A 24498-nucleotide genomic window follows, 5' to 3' on the forward strand; every position below is an offset into this window, starting at 1 on the left:
TGCAGTTCCCAGAGTTCTATACTCATTCTTTCATATACTTTCAAAGTCTCCTTTAAGTAGAATCCATCGTGTTTCCTTGTGGCAAACCTGTTTTATCAGGTCACATTGTAATTTGTAATGCTTATAGTAAAGCAAAGCTATGGTTCAACCCATTTTTTTTATTTGGTTAAAAGCTTGACTGATGGTTTTGACAGCATTGTAATGTGTGTCGCCAGAACATCCAACAAGAAGGTGTCCTTTGTGTTGTCAGAAGGTATTTTTAGATGATAATTAACAAATGTAAATATATAAGCTTTTTTCTTTCTTTTTTCTTATGCTGGTTTTGTTTTCAAACATAATACTTGCTTTGTACTAAATTGTTGTCCTGTAAATTACTTGAAATTATTCAGCTGTCTAATAACCTAAGATGCTGGAAAGATACTGAAGAAACAAGAAAATGAATACCATTTTATATTGTCATTTGAATGTGAAGTATATATGGAACAAGAGAGCTACAGTATTTTGTTACTGTGTATTATGACTTGAAGGTTGATTTTTTTTCTTCTCTTCATTTAATTCAGTGAGTTCATTTTTTTTTTTTTTCAGGTGTGTTTATTTATTATAGATCCAGTTTTCCTTACTACCATAGTCTTTGCAGTTCATATTCTGAAAAGTGAGAATCATTACACTTTGAATTAATAGTAACCATGAAACAACACTATTGATTTTTATCCTATATCTGCTCTACTTGTTATACTTCTAGCTTCCATGGTATTATCTGAGTACATTTTGCTAAATTTCTAAATTATTATGTAGATTCTAGCTATGATTAATTAATCTAGATCTTCTGCTACCTTTCAATTGTGAATGTTTTTTTTTTTTTTTGAAAATATATATTTGGATTTCTCAGTTCTTACCTGCAGTCGCTGTCTGTGGTTGTTAGTTTCATCTTGAACCAATTGAGGAGTCATGACACACAATCCTTTGTATTGTCTGTTTCGAAATGAATGTGTTATTCCTTATTCATAATATATACTTTATTTTTGCAATTGTTATTTTTAAAGACATTTAGCTGAGATTATATGAATTCCTGTTAGATTTATTGAACTTGTTGGCAAGTCCTTAGGCCCATTAATATAATAGGATGAAGTACTATTAATGCATCTGAGCTGGTAAGTGTGTTTACCTCCTCAGAGATTATTTTCTGTTTATAGATTGACAAAGGCAGTAGTTTGTCTAAAAATGGAAATAAAGTTAATTGTTCTGGGAGATTTCATGTACTATTTTTATGGATCTATACAGTAACAAAAAGGCTTTTTACCTTATTTACCTCGCATGTTCTCACCGTGTCTGCGTGGGTTTCCTCCGGGTACTCCGGTTTCCTCCCACAGTCCAAAGACATGCAGGTTAGGTGCATTGGCGATTCTAAATTGTCCCTAGTGTGTGCTTGGTGTGTGTCCTGTGGTGGACTGGCAACGTGCCGAGGGTTTGTTTCCTGCCTTGCATCCTATGTTGACTGGGATTGGCTCCAGCAGACCCCCGTGACCCTATAGTTAGGATATAGTGGGTTGGTTGATGGATGGATGGATGGATGGACGAATTATGCTATGTAATATAAGTTTAATACAACAGTTAGACAGATCAGGGCATTAAGGATGCTTTAAGCAAGAGATGTTTTTATAGGAAGCAAAGTCCTAAATGGAGAAAAAGTCATTTTCTGCATGCTTTTCTCGCATAGGATTTATCAAAATGCTATAATATACACCTTTGCATTGGTAGGCAGTTACTCCAATTTTTCACTTGCTCAGTCATTTTTATTTATGTCGAATTTTTAAATCTATTGTGGGTGAAAACTAGAGCCCTTATTCCCTTTTTTCCAAGTCTCCAGTTATTATATATTAAGTAATACAAGTTTTGGTCTTTTTAACTGTTTTTATCCTGAACCAAAAGGGGTGTAGTTTCTAATAACTTTTAGAATTAGTTGCCTCATGATTCATATCATTCTTGCATTCCATGTTTTGACTGGAATTTTTCCTAGCTTGCATGTAAAAATTTACTTGCTCAAGTAAAAAATAACTAAACATCAGATTAAGAATGGAATTTATATTTATGAAAGGTATAAGAGGTAGTGATGCTATATATAACCAACAATGGTACACTATCACTACAGTCCTGGGTCAGGCAAAAAACAGAATTTAAAAAATAGGTGTACTAATGTTGTAGCTGTTCCTAAAACCACTATAGGGCAGAGCCACATTGCTTTCCAAGAGTCCTGGGTAGGATATCCAATCTGCTACTGCCCAGTACAACAAAGTGGCATGGGATGCTGCTTGAGGAACTTCTCTAAGACCCTTTACAGCTTGAAAAATAAGTTGGGCTAGTCTTACGGTGAGACTGTAGTCAGAAGTTAGATAGTGAACAAAGATTCAACTGGTAGAAGGAAGGAAGGCCAGAAGACAAGAGTAGAAGAAAGCTCTATTGTGAAGTTGAACAAAAGCAAATAAAACAGTGAATCAACCACCCCATGTGGTGCTTAGATGCACTTTTGGTTGCCTAGTTAGGCCGAAGACGTGTTTTGTTATTTTACATTTATGTTACCTTTGCCCTGCTCTTTATATTCCTTCATTTTGTTACAATTTTTGTTATTACTTCAGTCTCAGAGGTCATAATTTCAATGTGGGCTCAGCTATTAAGTGCCCCCTAATTTCCAAAAAAAAATATATCTTCTATTGCTTAATAGTGTAAAGAATAAAGGCAGTCTACAGAAGGATGAAAATAATTCAATGTAGCACATTAAAGAGACAGCAGATTTGTAAATAAGATTATGAGATCTGCTTACAGTCCTGTGAAAAGCCTTAGGCATATATTTAAAAAAAATTGTAAAATGAAAGTATTTTCAAAAACAATCAAAATTTTTAGTATTAAAAAACAACTATAAGAAGCACGGAAAGGCAAATCTATTAGGTACACTGTTGTGCAATTTTATAAGAAAATCAGTTGGTAGTTGGTTCCAAACATCTTGGAGAACTTGCTGTAGTTCTTCTGTCTTGCTTGCCTCCGTCACTCCAAACACCCTTGATGTTGAGATCAGAACTCTGTGGATGGTATACCATCTATTGCAGAACTCCTACTTCTGTGTACTGAACAGAGTACATTAGGACCTTGGTCAAGTGTTTGGGGTTATCATCCTGCTGCAGAATTAAGTTAGAACTGCTTAAAGGCCACTCTGATGGTTTTGTGTGATGGGTGAGAATCTGTCTGTACTTCTCAGCATTGAAGATTTCATTTATTCTGACCAGATCACGAACTCCACTTGCAGAAATGCAGTCTCAAAACTGCAGGGAACCTCTGCCATGCTTAACTGTTGGCTGCAGACCCTCATTGATGTAGTGCATTTTGTCTGTTCTACAGGGAAATTGATTCATGTTCAAGCCAAAAATATTTACATTTTGACTCAACAGTCTTGAACATTTGCTTCCATTGTTCAACACCCAAATCCTTTTTTTATGTGTTTAAGAGTTTCTTAGCATTGTTTGTACATTGTCAATTTGACACTAACTCTCCTTGGAGACCAATTCTAACAAGACTTCTATAGACTGTAAAAGCGTGCTTGAGTTTCTTGATTTTGTGATTTCAGAGCTGAGAACAGTGCCGAACTTCTTCAGAATTTGAAAAAAAAATTTCATTTTATATATCTCTTGTCTACTGCACTCAGTTTCCATGGCCAATCACCTTGTTTCCAGTCCTGAAACTTGTCCATTTCCGTGTGCTTCCTCAGAAGAACTTGGACAGTTCATTTTGAAAATCCTCTGTTTGTTTTGGAGAGACCTTGCTGATGCAGGGCAACCTGCATATCATCAGAAGAACTGATGATCTGAAGATTAAACTGTCACCTCTGTCACACCTTGTCCCATGCACAGTGTGATTTCTCGTACATCCATCTCTACTTTAGTTAATTAATTTGGTTCAATCAACTCATTATGTCATTAATCATTAGCACCTTTCTGTTTGTTATGTTTGTTTAATCTTACACTGGGCTACAGAACTACAAAGTCATCAGGTTTTGCTAGTTTTTAAGTTACTTTATTTAACAAAATACCAAAATTTCTTAAATTTCATTTAATTGATTGAAAAAAGAATATTTGGTATTTTCTACTAATAAACTAATTCGGATGACAAAAAATAAACATCTAAGACGAAATTAACACGGCAAGTTATCCAATGAATTTCTCTAGTGTACCTTCATTTATGCTAAGAAATTATCACTTGCAATTTAACTTAGGGAGTCCATCTAGTCAAAACCTTGGTAAGAAAAATGGCAGCAATATGATTTAGGTCTCTGCTGTGCCCTTTAAATATCACAGTTAGTTTTACACAGTGCAACAGATGATCCAGGGTATGCCAGGTTTGCCATTGGATTTGATTCAGATATTCAAGTTTAGTTAACAAGGGCATATCTCGTCTCAGAAAACAGTGACAATTAAAAAGGCCTGATTAAATTTTACTCATTTAATCAGCTTACCAGAGAATTAAATCAGTGTGCCCGCATTGGGCTGCACAAATTTCACATGCAATCAGTATGTGAAATATGAATTTCTCTCATCATTTGTGGGAGTAAGAAGCCAGCTGTGAGCTTGTTGTATCTTCTGGTGGGAATAGCAATGACACATAACTGCTGACTGTGTTATTACTGAATTGTTTTATTAAATCCAATAACATGTGAACAAAGTCTTAATCTCTTACAGTACATGCCTTTGTAGAACTTCCTCTCATATCTTACAAGCTACCCCCTCTCCCATGATAACCCTGTATCAAATTAGCATAACAACACCACAGTACTAATATAAAGTGGAACTACAAATGGTTAACATGGCTTACTAAGTCTGTCCAAGATACAACACCCTTCTATTCCTAGGCAATGACATTCTTTAGATTTCTTACAATGAAATGACACTATCTAAAGGTAACAATATAACATAAAACAGTATACTTTGCATATGACAAACAACAAGTTGTGTTATTTCCAACCATCACACTTTTAAGTAACATAATCTTTGACTCAGAGAGAAGGGCATCTCTTCCGTTCCAAACATCTTAATGGCTCTGAATTTGCATCTGAGTTTCCTTCCATGGCACTGGTGCTGGAATCCCCACCGGCCTCTTCAGCTGGGTCCTCTAACAAGTTTTCTAAACGAATGGTTAGTTTGGTGCTCTCTGTAACTGCTGGAAATTCAGAACTATTTCTTTCTTTCTTGGAATTTATGTCAGTGTCCATCTTTGGAGAATCTTGTTGCTTTGATTTGATCAGCATGTCTTCTCAGAGACTGATCATGACCTAAAGCCACTGTATAGGAAACAGGGCCAGTACAGTTTCCAATAACAGCCAGAATCCATTTACTGTAGGTACATAACTGAAGTTTCAAACCTATACCTCATCTCCTAGTTCACTCAATTTTCTGTCTTGATTGACAGTTTTGCTCTACTTTCATTGCTTCTTTTCAATTTTCTCTTTTAAATTAAGCACCAGAAGATCAAATTGTAGTGCTTAATCTCCATAACATTTAAACAGGAGATAACCCTGTTTAATCCCTGGTGTGATCATGTAGTTGAACAAAAATCTGGACAATCTTATCTCTATTGTATCTCCTTTCATTTTCTTCATCCCCTCTTTCAAAGTCTGCACTGCCCTGTCCGCAAGGCCATTAGATGAAGGGTAAAGAGGTACAGAAGTGACATGGCATATTCCATTGACTTTTATAAATTTACCAAAATCTGCATTACTAAAACATGTTCCATTATCTGAAACAAGCATTTCAGGAATTCCATGTAAACTAATACTTTGCCATAGCTTTTCAATGGTTGCTTGAGACGTACCTGAATTCATTGCATATGCATCTATCCATTTAGAATAGGCATCAACAATTACTAAAAAAAAAATTCCCAAGAAAGGCCTGCATAATCTATGTGAATTCTAACTCAGGGTTTCTCTGGCCATGCCCAAGGATGTATTAATGCTTTTGACTTTCCCTGTTTCTGACGCTCTTCACTCTTTTTCACCTCTTTTTCAATATCCTGATCCATCACTGGCCACCAGACATACTGTATGATCTCGCCAGGACCTTTTATTCTGGACATACCAGCATGTGTCTGCTACAGTTGTTTCAACAATAAATTACCACCTGGAGGTGGGGCAGTCACTCTTGCTCCCCACAATACACATCCATCTTGCATGTTTAAAGCTGCTCTCGTAGAGTAGTATAGTTTTAAATTTGATTCTGTAATTTCTGGCCAACCTTTATAAATATATTCTAGCACTTGTGATTAAGTCATATCTTTTGTAGTCCACTGTTTTACCCTTTCTGCATGTAGTGGAGCATTCTCTAAAAAATCCTTCATTAACACTTTCTCATTTCACATTTGCATTTTCACTGCCCCCATCTGTTTCCGGCAAAGGCAATTTGCTCAATGCATCTGCATAATGTGACTTTTTCCAGGTCTATACATGATTTTGTATTCGTATACTCTTGGCAAAATAGACCATCTCTGGATTCTAGGTGAAATCATCTGTGGTACAGGTTTCTTTTCCTTAAACAACATTACCAGAGGTTTATGATCAGTATAGATTGTGAATACACGCCCATACCAATATTTATGGAATCTTTGGATTCCAAAAATCACAGCTAACCTTTCCTTGTCTATTTGGGAATGTCTTGTTTCCACCTATTACATGATGTAAACTCTACTGGTTTTTCACTACCATCTTCCATTTTATGTGACAGTATAGTTCCTTCCCCATACTCATTGGCTAATGTCAGCAAGATCTTGGATTCTTGGAAATGTTTCCTCTTGTGCTCTTCCCCAGGACCAGGGCACATCTTTCCTTAACAATATATGCAATGGGGCTAATAAAGTGGCCAAATTTGGTAAGAACTTGTTATAGTAATTGAGTAACTCCAAATATGCTTTTAGCTCACTATTCTTTTTAGGAGAGGAAGCTTCCACGATAGCCTTCACCTTATTTTCCATAGGACGCAAACCCCTGGCATCAACAACATGCCCAAGTATTCCACTTCAGAAGTAGGAATACATTTATTTCATTTGAGACGTAACACAGACTCTTCTAACCACTTTCAGTACTTCCTGTAAATTTTGCATGTGTTCCTCTTCAGTGGCACCTGTTACAAAGATGTCATCCAGGTACACAGCTACGTGTGGCACGCCTTACAATAAGTTTTTCATAAGCCTTTGGAATATGGCAGGAGCAGAGGAAACACCAGATGATAAACGATTATAGGTAAACATTCCTTTATGTATGTTTATGGTCATACATTTCTTGGACTGTTCATCCACTGTATTTTGCTGATAAGCATGACTTAAGTCCAGTTTTTGTATATGTCTCACCCACGACCAACACTGCAAACAAGTCATCAACTCTGAGAATTGGATATTGCTCTAGTGAAGGAACTTGGTTTACAGTCAATTTGTAGTCCCCAAATAATGGAATTGTGCCATCTGATTTTAATATGGGAACAATGGGAGCAGCCTACTCAGAATATTTCATGGGTATAATAATTTCCTATCTTAATGGGCTTTTACTTTTAATTTCCTCCTCTATTTTAGAATGCATAGCATACAGCACAGACTTGGGTCTAAGAAATCTCAGTGTAGTTGTGGCTGCCATGTGAATAGTTGCAAACTATTCAGTATACCCAACTCCTCCTTAAAGAGCTTAGCAGGCCTTGAAAGCACATGCTGCAAAGTAAGGTCACTGTCCAAAATTACATATTTTTAACTTCTCCCAACCTGCGCCAAGTAAATTAGGTCCTGTTCCTTCCGTGATCACCAGAGGCAAGTCTCCTTGCTGCAACTGATATCTGACATTTACTTTTGCCTCTCCCAGTGTTTTTATTGGCTCTCCAGTAAAACTTTTCATCACAATGTCAGTCATTTTGCAATGGATGGCTCACGGTGTCTGTCACACATAACTCTTTAAATCTTAACTCACTTATTATAGTGACAATGCTACCTGTGTCAATCTCAAAACGAACATGATTGCCTGCGATGTTCATTTCCACTTCAAATGTTTTCATTAGTTTTATGTTATTACTTGTAAAATGGTACAGGGAGAATGCTCACTCTGTTTGCACCTCATCTTTTGTTTCTTCGTTTAACATATGTGCGCAGTGCTGCTTGTTTTTTTTTTTTTTTTTTTTTTTTACTTCTACAGGCTTTTGCTATATGCCCTACTTTTCCACATGCATGGCACTTCTCGTGTTTAAACATGCATTCCGATGGCTTATGCTTTCTCCCGTTACATCTATAACATTCTTCAGTTTGGTGGTGTATCTTCGGGCTTCACGTACACTTTTATATTCTGGCTTCTGGTTTGTATGCGATGGTACACAATTGCCGGCAGCTTCCCTTTAAAATCCTAGGCATTCTTAAGTGCTGTTTCTACTGCAGTCGCTATTTTCAATGCATTTTCAAAGGTTAATTTTGCCTCCAATGACAACCGTCTTTGAATTCTGTCATTGATTCCGCAAACTAGTCGATTTGGTAACATTTGCTGCAGCCTGTCCCCATAATTGCAATCTTGAGCTAACTTAATTCCGCAACATATTCCGTAGGCTTCCTGGCGTGAGAATCGAATTTAAATCTTTGTACTATTTCACTCAGTTTAGGGTTACAGTGATCTTTAAAAATGTTCACTTGAAGGTGCTGGAAGTGCTGCGCCTCTAAAGACACAATTCACATGCACGCAGCCTCTCACATCCAGGATGAAAGGCATCCCAGTATTTTTGAGGAGATAAATTTGTTTGGCGGGACCTCAAAAAAGATGTTTGTAGCTGGGCAGCGGCTTGTTTTGCATGTCAAAAGGCTAAAATACATTACCATGTTAAAGCCCCACTGACATCTTCCCCAGTGCCTGCTCGCCATTTTGACCATGTTAATGTGGACCTGGTAGGCCTCCTTCCTCCTTCTCACAGTTTTACACACCTGCTCACTGTGGTTGACAGGACCATCAGGTGGCCTGAAGCTGTCCCTTTGACATCCACAACTGCAGCAGAAGTAGCGAGAGCCTTTATCAACACTTGGGTTGCATGGTTCGGCACACCATCCCACATCACATCCGACCAAGGTGCACAGTTCACTTTACAGCTCTGGGCTGCAATGGCACAAGACCTTGAGATGACCCTGCACCATACGACTGCCTACCGCCCCCAAGCTAATGGCCTTTGTGAGTGATTTTACCGGTTGCTAAAGTCAGCCCTCAAGGTCTCCCTTACCAATGACAGCTGGGTCGACCTTCTGCCATGGGTGCTGTTGGGGTTACACACGGCTCCAAAAGAGGATCTGCAAGTATCGTCCGCTGAACTGGTGTTTGGCCGACCTCTCCATGTGCCCGGGGATTTTATCCCTCAGACTTCTGCCCCCTGGACTGCATCCCGACATCAGTCTCTGCTCCCAGACAGCAGTCACCTTCCAGCCGGTACCACCTGACAAGCATGGCTCTCCTCTCTCCTGGTTTCCATACAGTCTGCAGTCAGCAATGTTCGTGTTTGTCCGGCATGAGGCACATAGTGGACCACTGAAACCACATTATGATGGCCATTTCCAAGTCCTGGAATGCGGAGACAAAATGTTTGTGCTTGACATTGGTGGCAAACAGAAGATGGTCTCAGTTGATTGCCTCAAGCCAGCACACTTGGATTTCTCTGAGTTTTTTGACTCTTTTCCGGCACCTGTTGGTGACCTGGCACCTGCTTCCCGGGCATTCAGATGTTAGTTCTCCAGGTCTGGTCACAACACCGCCTTTACTCGGACAGAGCGTATATTGTGCACACCAACAAAGTTAATATTGCCTGTGCATGTGAATTCTGGGGAGACCTGTGTAGCGGCTGGAAGCGCTGTGCCTCTAAAGGCACAATTCACATGCACTGCAGTGTGGGAGGAGGCGGGGTGATGAGGGAATAGGCAACAGTTGTATATAGTTAAAACAAGTTCCATAAACTGTCAGTAGTTTTTGCCTGCATTAAGAAAACGTTGTCTGGCGTGTTTTCTTTCCTCACAGGGCACTACACACTGATTTGACATAAGACTTTTCACTCTGCTTCACGGGGCTCAGGAAGTTTCTCATTAAAATGTATGTTTTCGCTCCCACAACACTGATGAGAGTTGCTCTTTTCTGTCCTCTTCTACAGTCTCATGGGCCACCAAAAAACATTCCAGGATTTTGCAGCATTTATCCCATGTTTGCACATTAACATCAAATGCTATCAAATTTCCTATTGTCCCCATTCCTTCTTCCTTTCTCTTGATGTCTCCTTTCTATTATTAAAACAAAAGGTACAAGCCCACTGCACTTCTTGTACTGATGCTTTTTTCTTCTTTTTTCTTCAAGAAGAAGAGGCCTAGACACTGCTGCACCCGTCTACGACAAGGTCATCTGGGAATGACACATACCCACTGACTGTATTATAACTGAATTATTTTATTCAATCCAATAACATGTAATAAAGGTCTTAATCTCATACAGTGCATGCCTTTATATAACTTCCTGTGTCTCATATCTAACAAACTACCCTCACTCCCATCATAACCCAGTATCCAATTAGCATAACAACACCCCACTACTCATATTAACTGGAACTGCAGATGGTTAAAATGGCTTACTTAAGTCTGTCCAGGGTACTAAAGTGCTAGTAAGTAGCTGCGAGTAGTTAGCTAATGAATGTCATTTCCTTTACTCAGTAGTACAGTGCTTAGCGCTGCTGCTTCACGCCTCGAATGACCTGGGCTTGAATGTATAGCCTACTTTTATAAACTTGCCAACATCCATTTCTTTGCAATGTAACTGTGTATTTAACATAAAACTGTTAAGCGATATGTCCTGTTCACAGAAAATGATGTACAGTCTCATGCGATGGTATTTGGTATGCGGTGCACTCACAGTAATAGCTTGTGCAACTATAAAGTACCTGGTGTACAGGCTATAGGAAGTGGTGCACACAAAAGAGTATGTGGTGAGCAAGAGATAGTTTCCCAAAAAAATTTTTTACCCCATGTCCCCTCTGGAGCTCCATATGTAATAAAGACTTGAAAACATGAAATTAAAAACCTTGACTCATTGCAACACTAAGCAATACAGCTGAATATAAATTAGCACACTAGTAGTTTACACAGAAGACAGCAGTAAAATGAATTATAACATAACAGCTAAACAAAATAAAAACACTACAAATTGTAGTATATTAACACTGTTAATAAAACGATCATTCAATTTACATCCTTCTGATTCTCTTTGTTCAGAGAGTGCTTCTGAATGTTGTTCTTCCTTTGTCTGGTTTCCTGCCACCTGTCACTGCAACGGAGTATGGCACATGGCCAAGTGACCTCCCTTGTTGTAGACCTCTCTCAACATTATAGAACAGTGTTTGTGCATGCATCACACTGGGCATGCTTGTGTCTCCCTCATACCATGCTATTGTTCATGATGTTATTCATAATTTCATTTTCATTTTATTTACAAAATAGCTTTATTTTTATGCATTTTTGTATTTTAAAGAAAACAGGATGTGCAACAAATAGGATGGCTGAAGAAAGTGAGGTTTGTAAAAATAATATGGAGGTATAATTTATTATTTAAACAGATGGACTTTACTCTAAATTGTTAATGTTCTGCTCACTAATACTTAGCAGTGCATGGTCATGTAAACCAGTATATATAAGCAGTCTTTCCTGGAACAGTAACAAAATAATTCTGCAAAATTAAGCTGTTCAGCAGGTTTTTAGAAACTACAGCACACTACCATCACCTACTGAATGCCATTCCCAGCTGTTCTAATGGATCTAACTTTTTCCTCCGGCTGTTGAAAGTGTTTTAAAGATATCACACAGCTGTCTGCCATAACTTGTTACAGTTATTAACCTATGTATGAAGCTGGTTGTCAATTTTGCATATTAAGACAGCTGATGCTTGGTGATATATCTGGAGATAAGCAGACCGCTACCTTAAAAAAATACTTCACCCAAAATTAATTATATTATTTTTATCTTTTACTTATTTTGTGTTGTATTCTGTGTTTTTTGTACTAAAAGGGCAAGCAAATTTTTTAATTTCATGTTTTCCTGTAGAATGGTGACAACGGGGACAAACATTGAACAATGTCAGACAGTTTTAAAACAAACATGAAAATATCTCAGGATAAGTCACAAGAACTCTGATATATTGCAATGCCTTAAATACAATCATAGGTGGAAGGCAACAAGTTACTTATTTATCTAGCAGTATGAACTGACATTATCAGAAGCATAAAAAAACTCTTTAGCCCACTCTAAATGCTATATCTCCGTCAGTTGTGGTCTTTCGTTTTGAACCCGTGCCTGCTTTGCTTCCACAGTTTCAGATGCACGTTGTAGCCGTCCATGTTCATTGTATTTGTCCATGCTGGCTCACTTTTGTAGCTCTGTTAGTCGAGCTGTTTGGTTTTGGAGCCGAGACAGTTTTGCTTCCGCGGTTTCAGACGCGCGTTGTAGGCGCCTACGTATCCATGTGGGCTCGTTTTTGTAGCTCCATCAGAGGTTCATTCATTGATAGATTGCGTCATCTGGATCTAACACGTAGATTTGTGCATATTTGCGTTTGTGATGTGGTTCAGGGTGCACTGTTCCAATCCGATGTAATATTTGTCCACATACGCGAAAGCAGTATGGGCCATTGCCAGCTGGTGGCCAGATATTTACCCAGGTAGATGCAAAAGCAAATGAACTATCCATATTACTAATGCAGTCCATAATGCCTGCTTTGCAGACGCGCGTTGTAGGCGCCTGCGTTCATTGATTTTATCTAGGCGGGCTCGTTTTTGTATCTCCGTTAGTCGAGCTGTTTGGTTTTAGAGCCGAGACAGTTTTGCTTCCGCGGTTTCAGACGCACGTTGTAGGCGCCTACGTATCCATGCGGGCTTGTTTTTGTAGCTCCGTTAATTCAGCTGGATTGTTTTGGAGCCATGACCGTGACTCCATTAGTTATCCGTTGTCTGCCGTTAGTAATATGGATAATTGCACTTACTGTTAATACGGAGCGTTTTCTGTGGTTGTACTGTTAATAATGCATCACTGTAATGTGATCCACATATGCTATATGGTTTGGACGTGTGAGGATGCCGTACGTCTAATACGGAGAGTTCGTTTATTCTTATTACCCGGACCATGCTGTGTAGTGTGGACGTTTAGTTCAGAAGCGTGTTGTAGGCGCCTGCGCCTTTCGTACTTTCTCGCGCCTTCCGTACTATCTTTGTGGACCTTTGCAGTCTCCGTAGTGTCTTCTGTTTGATTCTGGGGTGCAGTGCAGAATCCTCTTTTCTGTGTGGCTGTGTCGTTAGTCGTTAGCTATGGGCGCGTTGTTGCTTCATGTCTTATTTACGTTAGTTGAGCTCTTTCGTTTTTGAGCCGTGACTCCTTCGTTCGCGGTGGAACAGACTTCGCTTGCGGTTTATGAGACGCGCGCTGTAGGCGCCTGCACACTATGTCTCCTGGTCCCATCGCCGTGTACCTGCGTCCGTGCTTTCCATTCTCGGTTAGTAGTATGGATTATAAATTAACAGACTAAAATAGAAACAGTTCATCTCACGTACAGTTTTGAAATGTGACTATATTATTCAATGAGACACTTGAACTGTCTTGTAATTGTACCCATAAAATTAGCATATAGTTTTTTAATAACATTTTTAATAATAAAAAAAAAAACTCCACAGCATAAGTCAAAACTGACTATTTCATTACTTCCTCAGTAATTTATCTGAAAGAATACAAACAACACTGCCTGGGTCACAAAGTAAATTCTGGAGATATCACAGAGAGGCATTGCTGCAGCCCACTAGCAATTTGGGGGATTCCCATGTAGATCTGACTTCTATATGTCTTGCCCTCACACTTTTGTCCGGTTTGCCATTACACAATGTCAAGATCTTCTAAAGTCAAGGTTTCTAAAAATTCTAAACATTAATAAAAGTGCTATATAGGCCCTGGGTTCATTTGTCTGTTAGATGAATGTTTTCATCAGCTAACTTAAGTTGAAAATTCAATACTCTGTCATACCATACTCTCATTTGAGCCACTGATTATTCAGTTAATATTGCAATAACTACTCAGTTAATATTGTAATAGCATATTTTCATCCATCCATCCATGTTCCAACCCGCTGAATCCGAACACAGGGTCACGGGGGTCTGCTGGAGCCAATCCCAGCCAACACAGGGCACAAGGCAGGAACCAATCCCGGGCAGGGTGCCAACCCACCGCAGGACACACACAAACACACCCACACACCAAGCACACACTAGGGCCAATTTAGAATCGCCAATCCACCTAACCTGCATGTTTTTGGACTGTGGGAGGAAACCGGAGCGCCCGGAGGAAACCCACGCAGACACGGAGAGAACATGCAAATTCCACGCAGGGAGGACCCGGGAAGTGAACCCAGGTCTCCTAACTGCGAGGCAGCAGCGCTACCACTGCACCACCTGCATATTTTCATATATCATTAAATGTTATAACACTAATTATTTTGTTACGGGCCCTTTCTTATTCCTGGCATTTGGCTGTGGTGTTAAGTGCTAAGTATGCTTGGAATTGGGTACTACCTCTTGCCATGGAGTGCAATATCAGAGTTTTTGGGAGCCTAAGGCATTGGTGGGTATTAGGACACCACCAGATCATCATATTCTACAGCAATCATGTTGCATATAATACTCTATGATGCCCAGAAGGGTGAGATGGACCAACTAGTATGGGCCTGGCAAAATTTAACTTTGCTTGTTCCATGCAACTGTTGATACCAGGAGCTAATTATTTCACAGCTGCTGATTTCTGAAACCTTATAGTGACACCCTTTTAACCACTTTATCTTTGTGTTCATTTTAATATTGTAGATGGGTCTTTGTATAGGTAAATTTTACCAAGATATACAGGAAATTGTTAGAGGAAGAAAATATAGCTCGGTGCTTATTTCATTTCTTTGATGCAAAGTAGTTAAACATGTCATCTTCACATGTGAATAAATGTTTGTCATAACATAATTATATTAATAATTTGAATCACTTGTTTCAGTACTTAATTATAAATCAGGCCTGATTTATACCAGCAGTGGCAAATGTAAATTTGGCCAACTTTGGCAAAATGTTTGTGTATATGACTGGTAAAGCAATAAACTGGCATCCTGGGTTAGTTCCTGTCTTGAGCCCCCACTGCTGCCGGGATTGACTTTTGCTGTCTGCTGCCCTGAATTAGTTAGTGAATGAAATGTTACTTAACTGATAATCATAATGAAATTGTCAACATACAGTTTCCAGGGGCACATTATTCTATATTCTAAGGAAAAAAAACGCTGAAAAGTACTGGAAAGAAAGTTGTAAATATCTGTTTTATAAGATTAACAAACCAATATCAAAGACTTTGTGTTTATATCTAACACACTTGGAGTCATTATCTGAGTAGGAACAGTTTAATACAGTAATCCTTTCAGGAATGACCATCTTTTCAAAACCTCTCCAAGATCAAAGTGCAAAATATTTCTACTAAACCTGTTCAGAAATCTCTTTCATCTCTTGTAAGGTTACTGTAAAATATGTCTGTTTCAGAACAAGGATCTTCTAACTACAACAGCCCTGCCATTGCTGAGCAAGCCATATTTCAAAGACTGTCTGTGATGATCTTCAATTGTTGTTACTCTTCCATTGTTGCTTTAAAGTAGTCCTGTATTAATGTAGATATTGACTGTAGCTACAGGTTCACAATCTGTGCAATATGCATGCAACTCTTTGGTAATACATGAGGGAACACAAAAAAAGTGAAAAGTGGTCCTTAAAAAACATAGCAGCTAAAGCCAGTTCTCCATGCTCAACTTTGCTTCAATTCCACTGTTCTTTTTTTTTTTTTTTTTTGCATTTTATTGATTTTATTAAACTCAAGTAACATTCAAGTCAAGTTTAACAAAACTAGGTTCGAAACGCATCAACCCCCACCCATGAGAAAGAGAGCTAGGCCAGCAGAGTAAAACTTTAAACTGGTAAAAATAAAAAATAAAAAAATGAATAAAAATAAATAGAATTAAAAAGAGGGGAGAGAATCTGCTTCCTCAATTTAAATGTTCATTCTAATGTTATTGATTAGATCCTGTCAGGTTTTGAAAAAGTTTTGTACAGATCCTCTAAGTGAGAATTAGTTTTTTTCCAATTTCAAATAGTATATACCATTTATCTCGCCCACTTCACTTCATTCACTTCTTCAGTGTTCCTTACCCTCACCAATTTGCCATCTCTATCTCTCTCTCTCTCTCTCTCTGCTTACAAGGGATCCGACATAGCTTCACCATTTTATTTCCCACCTCTGTGAGTCAATCTATGCCAGAATCAAGACTGCCTACAGTGCAACAAAACTGAGCCATTTTTCTATGAAAAATAGCATTCCAACAAGTTTGTGCTGCCTTTCTCACCCCTTCCATTTCCCAACAAGAAACTTGCACAGTGATATTTGCATTTTTATAACAGCTGTAGAAATTGTCAGACTAATGCAAAGGAACATACATTGAGGAATAAAGATAATAAAATAAAAGTATCTAATATTTTATTTAAGTGTTTACTAATAATTAGCAGGGAGTTTGCATGTTCCCCCCCGTGTCTGTGTGGGTTTCCTCCGGGTGCTCCGGTTTCCTCCCACAGTCCAAAGACATGCAGGTTAGGTGCATTGGCGATCCTAAATTGTCCTTAGTGTGTGCTTGGTGTGCGTGCCCTGTGGTGGGCTGGCGCCCTGCCCGGGAATTGTTCCTGCTTAGAGCCCTGTGTTGGCTGGGATTGGCCCCAGCAGACCCCCGTGACCCTGTGTTAGGATATAGCGGGTTGGATAATGGAAGGATGGAAAGCTTTTGTTTCATACAGAGTTGTCAATGTTCATGAAACTTTGTTCTTCCTTATAAAGTAAATACAGGAAAAGGGAGTCACTAGAAGCCAAACTGTGGTGGCCAAGAGGCATCCTCTGCTTTCCCATTGACTTTGAGTTATTTTGCTATTATTTTGACCTGAAGTAATATATAATCTGTGAATACATTTTTTGATCTGAATTCACATAATACTATAGGAAATTTAGGCTGTTTGTATTCCATATTAAACCATGCTACTGTTTTACATTAAAATAATTCACTAAAAAGAATTTGTCTTGCATAAGAATCAAATGACATACACACAAAAAAGTTATCTGTAATCACTTCCAAAATTCAATATTAGAAATGGGCAATTGAAGAAACATCAATTCTAGTTTAGTAAGTGTACAGTACCTAACAATTTAACACTGAGTAAAATAGAGTATTTTGAAACATTCAATTTTTGATGGGGGTATGCCAAGAAAAAAAGTTTGAGGGTCTCAGCCTAAAGATAGCTCACAACATCTGATCACATGTGTGTGGTTATTCTGATGTAGTTAAGCATTTACTTTGATTAATAGGCCTACTATTATCCAAAATCATGTAATGTGACTACTATTAGTAGTAACCAAGATCTAAGATAATACTTTGCAACTTTATGCTTACACTACTGGTCAAAAGGTTTAGAACACCTCATTTTCTTCAATTTTTATGCAAATGCACACAGTTTAATGTCTTAATGTTTCATGAAATCAAGGCATAGAACAATAAACAATGACAAATTAAAAAAAATGAGTGAAGGAATCATTAAGTATATTCAAATTTTTGATTAATTAAAGTAGCCACATTTTGATGAGATAACAACCAAAGTGTGGTAATCCTTTTGATTCAGAATGCTAGTCACTCCGAGAAAAGCACCAACTGTGCTTCCAGCAAAAAAACCCCAGACCATTACACTTCCTCCTCCATGTTTGACAGTTGGTGTCACACACTGATGAACCATCCTTTAACCAAGTCAATGGTGTACAAACACCCTGCGTGATGAACTGAAGATTTCAAATTTTGATTCATCAATCCATTAGACTTTCTCCCAGTCTGCAGTAGTCCACAGCCAGTATTTCAAGACAATAACTTGAATACTGGGTTAATGGAGAGTTTATGAAACTGACAAAAGCTGTTCCTACTAATTCTTACTAGTGTAGGATGACAAGCTGCCTTTGGCCAATGGAATAAATGGCAGGCTGAGTAATTTATGACAAAAAAAGCCTGCTTTAAATATTTCACCCATATTTGTGCAGGTCCATCTTAAAGAGAGTGGATGAGTAACACTAATCAAGAAACTTGCAAGTTTAAATAGACAGTATGTAACTTAAGATTATTTGACACATTAATATACTGTATGTATTGGTAGTGCTGCTGCTTTGCAGTAAGGAGACTGTGGAAGATTGTGGGTTCGCTTCCCGGTTCCTCCCTGTGTGGATTGCGCTTTGAGTACTGAGAAAAATGTTATAAATAAATGTTATGAATTATTATTATTATTATTATTTGTTAAGATGCATTATATGAAATCAAATAATTCATTCTGTTCATAATTTACACACAAGACAAAATGATTTAAAAATAACAGATTTTATATTTTGAGGTTTAGTTTTGTATTTAAGGTGTCTTTTTGCATATTCACCGAAAAACTCTGAGACACTCTTGTCAGTGATGTAAAAAAAAACACTTATAAATAATGTTTAAATTCCATAAAAGTAAAAAATTCTACATATCTACAATAATAATTATCTTGATACATTCCAACAGCAGTTTCATAAATGCTGGAACAACACAAAATAAATAATTCCTCTCTTTTTGGCAGAGTTTGAAGTAACTATGGTGGTGTTTACTGACAAGCTGTGGAGTGGCATTATTTTGAATTAATTTCACAAAATTTATACCTTGCAACTTTGTCAACTTAGGGCCTTCTTCTTGTATGACATTTATTATATAAGAAGTTCAACTAGACACATCACTAAATAAATTGTGAGCACACAAAAGCATCTGTGACAGGGCACGATTTGCCCAAGCTGGGTCCACAGCCAGCTGTTAGTGTTAAAATGGACACGTGGCTTCATTCTGCCATTGTATGCACAACCACATACTGATTGCTGTTTTAGAATTTATACATGTTCAATATTTTACATTGTATTGTGGTTGAAGTAATTAATTTAAATAAATGAATTTGCAACTTTAAAACAAAAATAAGTATTTTCCTGAAATACTGTTCTATGAGATTAAACTCTGTTACTAAGACAGTTAGTGTAAAAAGGTCCAGCTCCCGCAGAAGTGACAGTACCACAAATGATTCCTGACAAATACTGTATATTTAAACCTTTACCTATGTGAAAGAAACTGGTCTCGTTGTGGAATTTATTGCTTGCCATTAAAAAAGGAACAGGCACAGATGTACTGTATTGAAAAGTGTCTCTAGACCAAACTCCAAATATCAATATTCAGACTCCAGTTAAAACTAAAATCAGTAGAAACAATGGAAAATTAGAACACTGTGCAAATTATGCAGTATATGCTGGTGCTACTTGTTTCTATCTTCTACACAGAATGTCATGGTTAGTATTTAATTTTCTGTAGTTTTTCTATAGCACATTCTTGGTATGCAACATTATTAAAATCTGCTTAACACACTAAGACTGAAAGGCAAAAGGAAGGGGCATCATCTTTTAAGCAGGTTTAATGAGATCAGCTAGCACTAATCTTTGGGTGTTTGGATTACCATTTCCTAAATAGAAAATCCTCTTTATACTCCAGAAATAATCACACTAATCTAATTAGCCTCAGGACATCAGGTGTGTCATCATTTGTTGCCTTTTCTGTTGTAAGTTACTAAATAAAGTTTACTATTTGGATACTGCTTGATTGCATGTGGAGTAATTGTGTGACATTTGTATATGCTTCCCATATTCCCTGTAATCCAGTTTGTTTCTTCTTTGCACAGATGTAATTAATGACTGTAAATATAAAAGCACGAGTGTGTGTCCTGTGATGGTAAAAATACATCTTTTTCTTCCAGTAGGATGGTGCATGATGTGTGATGCTATATATTATGTAAGCCAGAAGAATGCATAAAATCTCATGGCTTTTTGTTTTATTATTAGTATCCATATTACTAACCGAGAATGGTAAACCGGAAGGCACAGACGCAGGTACACGGCGATGGACCCAGGAGACATAGTGTGCAGGCGCCTATAGCACGCATCTCATAAACCGCAAGCGAAGTCTGATCCACCGCGAATGAAGGAGTCACGGCTCAAAAACGAAAGAGCTCAACTAACGTAAATAAGAAATGAAGCAACAACGCGCCCATAGCTAACGATTAACGTCACAGCCACACAAAAAAGAGGATTCTGCGCTGCACCCCAGAGTCAAACGGAAGAGGCTACGGAGGCCCCAAAGGTCCACAAAGATAGTACGGAAGGTGTGGGAAAGTACGAAAGGCGCAGGCGCCTACAACGCGCTTCGGAACTAAACGTCCACACTACACAGCATGGTCCACTTGCTTCTAACACACCGTAAGCATAAACACGAGATAGTACAGAAACCCCACAGATCTGGACTCCACAACATATGTGAATCACATTACAGTAATACAATATTAAGCACACTACAATAATACAATATTAACAGTACAACCACAGAAAACACAGGCTAACCGAGAATGGTAAACCACGATCCCGCCTGGATAGAATCAATGAACGTAGGCACCTACAACGCGCATCTGAAATGTCGCAAGCAAAGCAGGCACGGCTCCAGAAAGAAAGAGCTCGACTGACGGAGATACAAACACGAGCCCGCCTGGATGAAAACAATGAACGCAGGCGCCTACAACGCGGTTCTCAAATAACACAGAGATTACACATGGACAACTGTATGTAGCCCTTTCAAGAGAGTACAGAACCCTACACGTCCACACTACACAGCATAGTCAAACCCGACATAGTACGGATGGTGCAGGCGCCTACGACGCGCTTCGAAAGCACCGCAAGCAAAAACCCGAGATAGTACAGAAACCCCACAGATCCGGACTCCACAGCATATGTGAATCACATTACAGTAATACAATACTATAAGTACTCACAGAAAACACAAACAGAACAGGCCTCGGCGTCCCGCCCCTCAGTCAAACCAGAGAAAGTACGGAGTCCCCAGACGTCCACAAAACACAGCATAGTCAAACCCGAGATATTACGGAAGGCGCCTGCATCTATGCACCGCAAGCGAAGGAGCCACGGCTCAGAAACAAAAGAGTTCAACTAACGGAAATAGGTAATTTTAACAGTAAGTGCAATTATCCATATTACTAACAGTAAACAACGTATACCTAATCAACAAATCCCAAGGACAGACCATGGACAGAGTCGGCCTTTACCTCTCTGAGCCTGTATTTAGACGTGGACAACTGTATGTGGCCTTCTCAAGAGTTCGGCATGCATGTGACGTTAACGTCAAGATTATAATAACTCCATACCAAGGAAAACTCATTCAAGGACAACACGCCATCTTTACTACAAATGTGGTGTATGAAGATATCCTTTGTACGTCATCTACACCTTTACACTCCAAAATATCTCATACATAGATCTGCGCAAACTCAAAGACACTCTATACTTACATAACATAACAATTACACTGCTATTGTCATTTACATATATTACATAGACCTACAGATGTCGTGACGGTGAACATAATACATATGTAACAATTACCAAGACAGACAATAATCTCTTTCAAATCTATTTCGGGTTACCCAAGACCAGGGGTTGGCGAGCGAAGCGAGCAGGGGGCGGAGCCCCCTAGTTTTATTTCTATAGCACATTTTCATATAAATGATGTAGCTCAAAGCGCTTTACAAGAAATCAAAGAAAAAATTCTCAGACCAACTTATTATAATCAAGTCCAAGGTTACCTGGTGGCTAGAGACTAAGCTAACTGCATCAAGTAAAAGCCCAGATCCAAACCCGGATAAGTTGTTGGATTGTATTTCATTGTTAATTTCACAAATAATTTTGGTTTGGATTTCTTTTATGAAAGTTTCTAGTATTGAAAAAAGGGGAAAGAATCGTTTTATGTAATGGTTTAATTGTAATTTAGCCCAATTTGGGTTTAACTGCATGTGATGCAACTTTATTCTGCCCATTAATAACCTCAAGTTTATTGTAGAAAATTTAGTAGCTTTACTAATTGAGTACTTCCACTTGTTCAACTTGTTTTAGCCAAAGAGAACAGTATGCAAATGTGTACACTTAACTTTTGTCTGTGCTAATGTATAGTATATGTTAATGCATATATTTGCAAAGTGCTTTTATTTGTGTGGGTTTCGTTGTTTATTCCCAACAAAAAGCCTCTTGGAAAATGCATAATGTATGCTCAACTTCAATCTGACTGCAGGCCTTTTCTACATGGGATGTAAAACAAAGTACAGTATCAGATATATGCATTTAAAAAATAAGCCAAGAAACTATTGAATGATGATAATTGTGTGAACGTACACCTTTTTGTAGATATGGTTTTCACTTTGTTAGCTAAAACGTTTTAATTTCTTTCTGTTTAGGTCATGGCAACCACAAAGAAAACAGCCCCTTCCTTAATAATGCTGAATCAGCCAAGAAAAGTGACTACTATGACAAAAACTTGGCCTTATTTGAGGTACATTATATATTTTTTTAACCTTTATTTATTTTGAACTGATATTCAGTATTTATAACAATAAAATAATTAAGAAAGTAATGTTGAGAATAAACAAGTTTTGTATGGAATTATACATTAAATTAAGATTTTTAATACTTTTATTTATAAATAAACATAAGTACCGTTCATAGTTTTTTTTTTTAATGTGACACTATTACTCTTTGAATATACTGTAATAACTATGACTTTGCAGGTATATCCTTTCTCATTAAAATATATCTGTCTGATTCCCTTATTCTGCTTCTGCTATTGAATCTTGCTCTGTGGTACTATTTCAGGAAGAGTGGATAGTCAGGCCAGCTGCTTAGCAAGTCCAGTACTTTAAAATGAATGTATATGATAACAATAAAGCATTTAATAAGTGGTAACATTAACACCATTAAGGTGTAATATTTAATATTGATAGAGACACAAAGAACTGAGATTTGTAAGTTTAAAGAGCCATTGACTGTGTAATCCCAAATGATTTAGTGATCTTTTACTTCAGAATGAAAAAATAAATGCATGCAGATGCTCTTGTAATGAGGATATAAAAGATATTTTGTCAAGAGCAAGCCATTCAGCCTAAAATAGCAAACATACCTTGTCAGCCCTTTTTCTCATAATTTTAATTTACAAGGCAGTTAAGTCATTTAACAATGAAATATTATTCATTATCAAGTAAATAATTGCATACAATAAAAAGAGAGTTTACTGTGTTTTCAGGATGTACACACCTATTGTCATGAAAACTATCTTTTAGAAATTCAACATCTAAATTATAAAATGAACTGTATTTTTTTAAGCCAATTAAGTAATGCATATTGATATTTCTAGCGGACCAGCCTCCTTGCTTTCAATATTCCAATTAACAATTTATAGAAAGTATTCTGTGCAATTAAAAAATGACTGTGGTAATACTTAAAAAACCTAATTCATTAAAATAAAAATTCTGTATTTGGAAAACTTTCTTGTTTAAGTTTTTTGCTTGCTTGATCAATGAGCGTGTAAGTAAGAAAAAATACATTGGTAGAATAGGTGTGTCAATTAATATTCCAACAACATTTTAAGCCTTAAACAATCACAATAGTTTTGCACTTGCGCTTTTATGTGGACCTGCTTAAGGAATGGCTTCTTTCTTGCGACCCTCCAATGAAGGTCTGTTTTATGGAGAGTACTTGAAATTGTAGACCCATACACCTTCACTCCAGTTTTAGCCAAAGAGCACTGTAGACTGCTGAGGGTGGCTGTTGGATTTTTAAGTTTTAGTTTTGAGGGACAGCCTGTTTTAGTAAGAGTCTGGATGCTTTGATGAACCGTCTGCTTTCTGATGATGGATCCAACAGTGCTTAACAAGACATTCAAACTCTGATATTTTTTGAAGCCATTTCCTGCCTTGTTCATTTCAATGACTTTGTTTCACACATCAGCAGAATGCTCCTTTGCCTTCATTTTTGCAGTGATCATCCACAAACACTATGGTCATTACAGAGGGCACTTTTTATATCCAGAGAGATATAAAAGACTCACAAGAAGTACCTAATTATGTTTAGTTTTGGTCAAATGACTGTCACCTTTGTGTTGTTTGTGATTAATTTGTCATAGAACTTCCAAAGCACAGAGGTTTAAATACTTATGCAAACACAAACTTTTGAGTTTTTCTTCTTCAGTTAAATATCTACAGAAAATGGTTTATTTTGATTTTGGAAATGTATTGTTACAGCATAATTCACAATACAAATGCTGAATAGATGAATATAAATAATATGCAAAACTTTTGTCATGCAGAAAACTATGATGATTTTCAAGGGGATTGAATACTTTGCACACAACTGTAAATGAAGAATGAAAGGTCCCATGAATGTATGGGGAGAAACATT

The 24498-nt window shown here is 37.7% G+C and overlaps 1 protein-coding gene across 4 annotated transcripts in view; it reads left to right on the top strand.

The window, feature by feature from the left end:
• The window catches only part of slc12a4 (solute carrier family 12 member 4), a 148795-nt gene that overhangs the window by 61909 nt on the left and 62388 nt on the right, over positions 1-24498 (top strand). For all 4 annotated transcript variants that reach the window (XM_051932150.1, XM_051932149.1, XM_028809320.2 and 1 more), the window contains one exon: positions 22503-22597. In XM_051932150.1, the coding sequence (XP_051788110.1) occupies positions 22503-22597 (95 nt within the window). The remainder of the gene's footprint in view (positions 1-22502; positions 22598-24498) is intronic.

The sequence above is a fragment of the Erpetoichthys calabaricus genome, chromosome 9 (assembly GCF_900747795.2).
Source record: "Erpetoichthys calabaricus chromosome 9, fErpCal1.3, whole genome shotgun sequence".
Classification (NCBI taxonomy): Eukaryota; Metazoa; Chordata; class Cladistia; order Polypteriformes; family Polypteridae; genus Erpetoichthys; species Erpetoichthys calabaricus.